General features: G+C 32.4%; 1 protein-coding gene across 1 annotated transcript in view; it reads left to right on the forward strand.

The window, feature by feature from the left end:
- The first annotated feature begins 625 nt into the window (after nucleotides 1–625).
- Nucleotides 626–7,210, forward strand: part of LOC116185629 — a 9,101-nt gene continuing 2,516 nt past the window's right edge. The window contains exons 1-2 of the mRNA XM_031510465.1: nucleotides 626–1,126; nucleotides 4,164–4,286. Of these exons, the coding sequence (XP_031366325.1) occupies nucleotides 1,035–1,126; nucleotides 4,164–4,286 (215 nt within the window). The 5' untranslated portion in view covers nucleotides 626–1,034. The remainder of the gene's footprint in view (nucleotides 1,127–4,163; nucleotides 4,287–7,210) is intronic.

A 7,210-nucleotide genomic window follows, 5' to 3' on the forward strand; every position in this document is an offset into this window, starting at 1 on the left:
TACACACCTTCTATCACATCTATTTCCATTCCATCCAAACTCATCAAAGATTCGTCTCCAAATCTCACGTACATATATATCCAAATATACAACATCCTACCCTCCACTTTTTTTTGTTCTCGAGGAAAAACGCAAGAATAAAAAGAAGCGTTTCTAACTTTTCTTCTAATTAAAAAAAAAAAAAAAGAAAGAAATTCCACCGTTAATAACCGATCCAAACCTGTCCATATACGTATACCCATCCAAATAAACATCTTCGATTTCCATATACATAAACGAGAATACTTCGTAGAAATACTGAAACACCGAACGAGATGGAAAAATTTCAAGACCTCTAGACCCGATAAATCACGCGTTTCTAAAGTATCGAAAAAATCGCGGCAATCCCCGAAAAAAAAATTCAGAACGGACTTGGGCCACGTTCACGTGGTTGCACCGTGATCGAAGCCTCCCGCCTCCCGCGAATCCGCGAAGCTGTTTCGAAAAAAAAAGGTTGATTTCAAAGTCCTCTCCATTTTTCTTTTTTTTTTTTTTTTTTTTTGCTTTCCCCCTTCTAATTCCCCCCTTCTTTCCATTCCTCGTTTCGTTTCCAACCAACGTGGACGGAAGCGTGGAAAAAAAAAAGAAGAAGAAGAGGAAGGGGGGAAAAAGGTGGGTCGAGGGAAAAGGGTCGCGATTCTGGGAAAGAAACGCGAGGGAGGATTGGGAGGGATCGAGAGGGGGTATACGGTGGAGGGGCGAAGCCGGTACTCTTCTTCGCGTATATATGCGGGCGAAGAAGAGCTACGTTACAGTTCACAGAGACAAAAGCGACATAAGACTAGATCGTATCGATAAGAGAGAGAGAGAGAGAGAGAGAGCTGAGTGGTCAGAGAGACAAGATCGTGTCCTATCCTTCGAATATCTGTGAACGAGTTTGTGAACAAGTGGATATAGAGGAAGATAGGGCGCGTATCGAGACTAAGAGGATCGTGCATTTTTTTTTTTTTTTTGGGGCTAAGAAATTATTTGGTATTTTCCTCGAGGAAAAGAGAATGGGTTTGTTCATCACGTTGCTCGTGTTGTGCGCTCTAAACGTGATTCTGATGCCGAATACGATTTACGCCAGACCACCCTCCTTGCTTAGGTGAGTGCAGTTTGTTAGATCTTTTTATTCGTCCCGTGATTTTATTTCCTGCTTTCCACCCTCTTCGATATTTCTTTCGAATATACATGTTAAGTAAAATTTTCATGCTGAACTTACGCATCTCACGAATCAAAAATCGAAAAAGTTCAAAAGATCGTTTCAAGGTTATGATATCAAGATTTTAATCTTCCAAGTTTAATGCGCGCATTTTCCCATTGAATGAAACAAAATCCTCTCCTTTCAGGGAAAATCCCGTTTCGACGTCAAACTCGAGACGCGATCCTTATCGAGCCGGTTATCTTTATCGATTATTATTTTCGACGACTTTTATCCTATCTGTCTTCGAGATCGCTCGTTACAAGTATGTAAAAAATCGGATGCTATCCAAGCAGAATTCATCCAAGAATTTCTATTCGAATTCCATCTCTCTTTTCCACCCCTCGAGAGATTCACCTTTGTGGACACCGCGTTAGGAGAGATTAGCATATCGATTAAGGAGACAAAATTGAGGATAAACGCGGCTTATTATATCTTTATACATAGCTTCCAATATCACCTCTGCCGTGGTTTTTCTTTTTCTTCTTCTTCTTTTCCCTTTCTTTATTGGCCGATATATGAATTATCGCGTATAAGCTTAAGCATATAATCGGGAAGGGACGAGGATTAAGGTAGAAAGGAGGGATCAAAGGGATTTTTTCTTTTTTTTTTTAACATAGTTACCTCTCTTATCTCGATCGATTTTTCCAAATTTTTTAAAATTGAAAATGTACGAGAGATATTCCTCGATATCTTTTCCTTTCGTTTAATTATTCTGACTATCTCTCTTATTCTTTATTCAAGTTTTTCTTACAAGTGATCCGTCATTTCCACGCAAATTTTTCACAATATCGAGATTACAATTATATTTTCGTTTGATCTTCATTTAATTTTCGCGCTCGTGCTCGAAACTCGGCTTAATAAAAATCGTGTCACGTAAAACGGGGGAGGGGGATAAGCGAAGGGAGCGTTTAAATATTAATGATTCGGGGAAGGTGAGAAAAAAACGAGAATACACGAAACGAGGATAAACGTGCAATCTTCAAGGAGACCGTGCGACAAGAGGAATTCGCAACAGGTTGGAAATTTAAAATGGGACCGAGACCGAGACACGATGGGCGTTTTGCCAACGACGAGTTAATTAATCGGTTTACTTTCCACGAGCTCGATTCACACCAATCTCCTCGCATCTGTTATACGCGCGAAAGTTTATATTGTACTGACGTAAGTTTATAAGTAGTGACGTAACTTCCTATTATTCGCAAGTCACGATCTCATTAAGGGTAAATGATGAAAAAGAAATACGTTTCAAGTGTTTCATGTTGGTTAATTTTTTGAGAACGGTGTGAAATTTATAATTTATTTGGATTTCAAGTGGAAATTTATTATCGTTTGTTTGGATTTCAAGTAGAATTGGAAAACGTTTCATATTTTCGATTTATTTGTTTGCTTTTTCCTCCCGTCATATAGGTATTTATAAATCTGATCTATCTTGTAGATCTATTATATCTATGATTCCTTCTTTGCGCAACGATTTATCGCCCGATAATATTAGTCGACTGATAATGTTGCAAATTGCAACTTGTGTTTCACGATTGCACCAGTTTCCGTAAAATGATATGATGATATAATCGAATGAGATGTGTAAAATTTATTTATAAGTTATATATATTTGCTTGTTTTATCATTGAGTTTGTTGCCTTTATTGTGCAAGAGTATACAAATTTTATGAAATTATTAATGTTGATTGGTAATGTTCAGAAATGAAAGAGAAAGAAAGAAAATGTTGTTGATTTATTGATTAATATGTTGTTGATTTTATTGCCTTTTTTTTTTATAATTGATTCTCATTATTCTCATTATAGAAATCATCAGCATTTTTTATTTTGTAAAATATCAAATCATCATTATGTATTTCGTTATATAATTTCTCATATTATTTTTGTAATATCAAATTTTTATGATTAAAGAGATGGAATTTAGACAGAATCTTTTTGCATATCCTTTATACAAATTTTGATTCTTTTTCTATGGTCAAATTTTGCACAAATATTAATTTTAATTTTCAATATAATTCATAAATAAACTATTCTAAATTATAACAGAGATTTAATCGTACTATCCCTTTTATTTTATATATGTTTCGAAAATTTAATGCAATGAGTCATTATTTATATTTATGTGAATATTATTTATATATTATATATTAAAGTATATATTTAGTAGATCTAATAGATTTAATTTAATTACAGAAACTTTTTTTTTAATTAGAATTGCAATCGATTTTTTTATCTATTCAAATCTATTCAAATTAGATAATAACAATTATATAATAAATTATATAATAAATTTGAAAAACATTATAGAATTTTTTCATAATATTATCGATTATTATATATTTATCGAATTCATGGTTAAAAATATACATAATATACATCGATAAAGATGAAATAATGATTCTATTTTTAACTCATCTATTTTAAACCTATCAAGAATAGTAAAAAATCACGTTTCTAATCATTCCTTCATTTTCTCCTTCTTCTTATCATTTTTTCGATTTTTAATTTCTCAGATTCAATTTATCAAATTTTATAACTGAAAATGATTATCGAAATCCTCCAAATTAATATAATCACTCTTCCAATTATCCAATTAACCATTATCGATATTCCTTCTTTTTCCATTATTCTTTCTTTTTCTTTTTTTTTTAATTCATTCAAATCAAATTCAAATCAACAACAACAAAAAAAATCGTCCAAATTTAATCTTTAACTCTTCCATCATATCCGTTTCTTTCACGTTCTTCCTCTCGCCTAAATTAAAGATTTTAACTTGATCAAATTTTAGGCTAATATATATAACGATAATATAATATACCGATTATAAATAAATTATGTATACATTTTTTCATTCGCAATTTCTCTTTACGAATTTCTTCACGATCGAATAGCAATTATTTGTTAAAAATGATAATTAACTTTGATTATTTCGCGTTTTGCAGCAGGCAAAGGCGGGTATCGGATCAAATTCTCGCCGAGAGAGAGACAGATATCGGATTGGGCGAGGTGAAGGGGATAATAAAGGTGGTTCCAGTTGGATTCGGTGCGTTTGATCTACAGAGGATGTGAGTAATTACTTAACCTATCGTAATTTATTTAACGCGATCCCCTATCTCCATTGATTTATTCTTATCGGCGAATAAGTCGAAATTATCTGTGTGTCAGCGGCCTCTTTCCCGCTACGTCTGCGAATTATCGTTCGAATTGAACGAAAAATCTTGCTACAAATGAAAGTCAAAAATGAATATATACATATATATTAATTAAAAAAAAAAAAAAAAAGAAACGATAGAAAAAAATGCTAATTTTTTTTTTCTACCTTCAATTTGTATTTTTAATTCGTAATTTCTTCTCTGTAAAATATAAGATTTGTCGAAATGTATTCACTTTTTTTTAGTTTAAATTACAATATATTCGAATATCTCTAAATTTGACGAAAAATTTCCATCTATTTTTTAAATTCCTCTCTTTATCTCCAAATTCACGATATATTTCCGATAGAGGATTCGATTAAAAAATACGAAAAAGTAAAACAAAGAAATATGTTTTGATAGGAAAGGAGTTCACTTTTCCATCAATTCTCGCATTATGAAATAAATAAACAACGAAATCTTATCATTAAATTAATTATTACAAACTAACTATTAATTAAATTATTTCTCAAACGGTGTCAACGTTTCTCATAGACAAGATTCCACGAAAGAATCCTCTTTTTTATCTCATTGTCAAAACGACCATGACTCGTAAAATTTTCCCGTCTCTCCTCTTCCAAGTATGGAAGGAAGAGAGAGAAAAACTACTCGTATGAACAAATCTCGTGAAACGAACTATTAGCCTAGATTCTTACCAGCGAAAGAGAGACGAAGAATCGACCATATTGCGGCATATAGAGTACACAAGGTGGCCGTGAAAATAACCAATCTTTATTTTAAAAGAAGAAGAAAAAAAAGAAGGAACGAAAAGATAAAACATGTGATGCAACATGTGTATGAGTCTGGGTTCAGGAATCTCTCGGAGGAGGAACATTTTCTCAAACATCTTCTATTTTTAGGGCGGTGTGCTTCTTTTAACCCAACGAATTTCCGTAACGTATTAATATCATTCGTTCACGTAAGAGAGAGAGAGGAACGGAGACAGAGAAGGAAAAAGTATGCGCGGCACGTCGAGAGCGGCAACGGCATTGAAATTCAACTTGTTGCTTCGCGACGAGAGGGTGGAAATCATCATGGATGGAGGGTGGATGATGGTTGGCGGGAGATGAGAAAAAATGGCGTGCGAAAGTCGTGGGTCTCGAGACAGGTTTCAGAGGACACTTTTGATCTTGATCGGTGATTTTATTAACCCTTTGCTATTTTATCAACCCTTCCGTGGGTAAAAAGAAATTTCTCGTTTCTTTCTCTTGTAATTTGGCCCGACTTTAAGTCGGGCAGAATTGAAATTGAGCAAATTGAATTGAATAGATTGAGTAGTTTAATTTTCCTGTAATTTTGGAATTTGTGCAATATTTTGCTATATAATGATTTAATTTAAATCGGAGATAATATTTGAATTGTAATATTCGTTGAAAGAATTGGAATGGAATAGAGAAATTTGAAGAAATTTTCTTCTCCTGTTAATATATATATATATATATTTGTATCGAAGGGGTATTCGAAACGAGTTTGTTATTGTTTAAAGATTGGACTCTGGTATTTTGCAGAAATAAAATTGGAAAATAAACATTTCTCTATTTATACGCTATAAAGTTAAAAACAATAGCGCAAATGTCGAAAGTTATATTAACAGAAATGCAAGATGGATATTATTCTCTCTTATTCTCTTTTGGATTAATTAATTTTTCTACACTATTTCTATATAATAATCGTACTGTAAAATATTCCTTTTAATAAAAAAATGGAATCAAATATCATAGAATGCTTTAATCAGAAACATTTTCATAATTTGGAAGTTTGAATGGTAGATAAATGCTAGAATAATTTTATATTTCCATTCCAATTTTAATTCATTATCATTAATATTACTTTCAATATATAGCTACAAATATTTATAACCACGTTAAAAATTTCATCTTCAATAATTTAATCTTGATTAATCCTCCTTCCACTATCTGAATATAAATCCATAAAAATTCATCTAATAAAAAACTAGGAAAAAAAAATATATAGCTCTTTTATAATTTTCAATTCAACATTTCTTCGAATAATTCCAATGTATTCTTCCACCTAAATAACACAAAGCGAATTGAAATTATCAGGTCATTGATTATCATTGATATTTTCCTTGTCTACGAAGATCGTGTTTTACGAAACGAAACCATCGAATTGATGTTCGTGTGATATCCATTTATTGCGGAATAATAGGCGAAAGGAAAGGGAAGATACGCCATTGTAACGCGGTTATCTATCGCGAAATACCATCCGAATAAATTTTGTATTCAAACGTTGCCTTGACTAAATTTAACTCGCGAAAATTTGCTTGAAATCGAGATAAAACGAGCAATTCTATTTTTTACTGCGTTTGGATCGCATCAATGTCTGTGCGGATAGAACGAAGGAAGAAATGTTCGTCTCTGCATCGTTCTATTCCTCATCTGCGTTACGTGTGTAAATGGTGTAATAAAGAACATGGAATCGAATCGACAATCTTGTTTCGCTCCTTCTTGGTTTATTTAAATGAAAAGATCTTCTATTCTTTCTTTATCCCGAGGAGGAAGAGGAAGAAAGGACGCCAATTCTTTATCCGCTTTGAATGTGTATCAAGGATGATTCATAGTCTGAAAACGTGAAAGATGAAAGTTCAAGTACTGTTTCCATTACTTCATCGAATCGAATTTATTTCAGCAATTTTCACCAGAAATATGTAGTCTATTTTACAATCTCTTTCTTTCTTTACTTTCCTGTCCTTTACTCTTAATTTTCCATTCAAATTTCGTTCTTAAATTATACATTACGATTATATATATATATATATATATATATATATATATATA

This window comes from Apis dorsata, unplaced genomic scaffold (assembly GCF_000469605.1).
Source record: "Apis dorsata unplaced genomic scaffold, Apis dorsata 1.3 scaffold_227, whole genome shotgun sequence".
NCBI classification, from domain to species: Eukaryota; Metazoa; Arthropoda; class Insecta; order Hymenoptera; family Apidae; genus Apis; species Apis dorsata.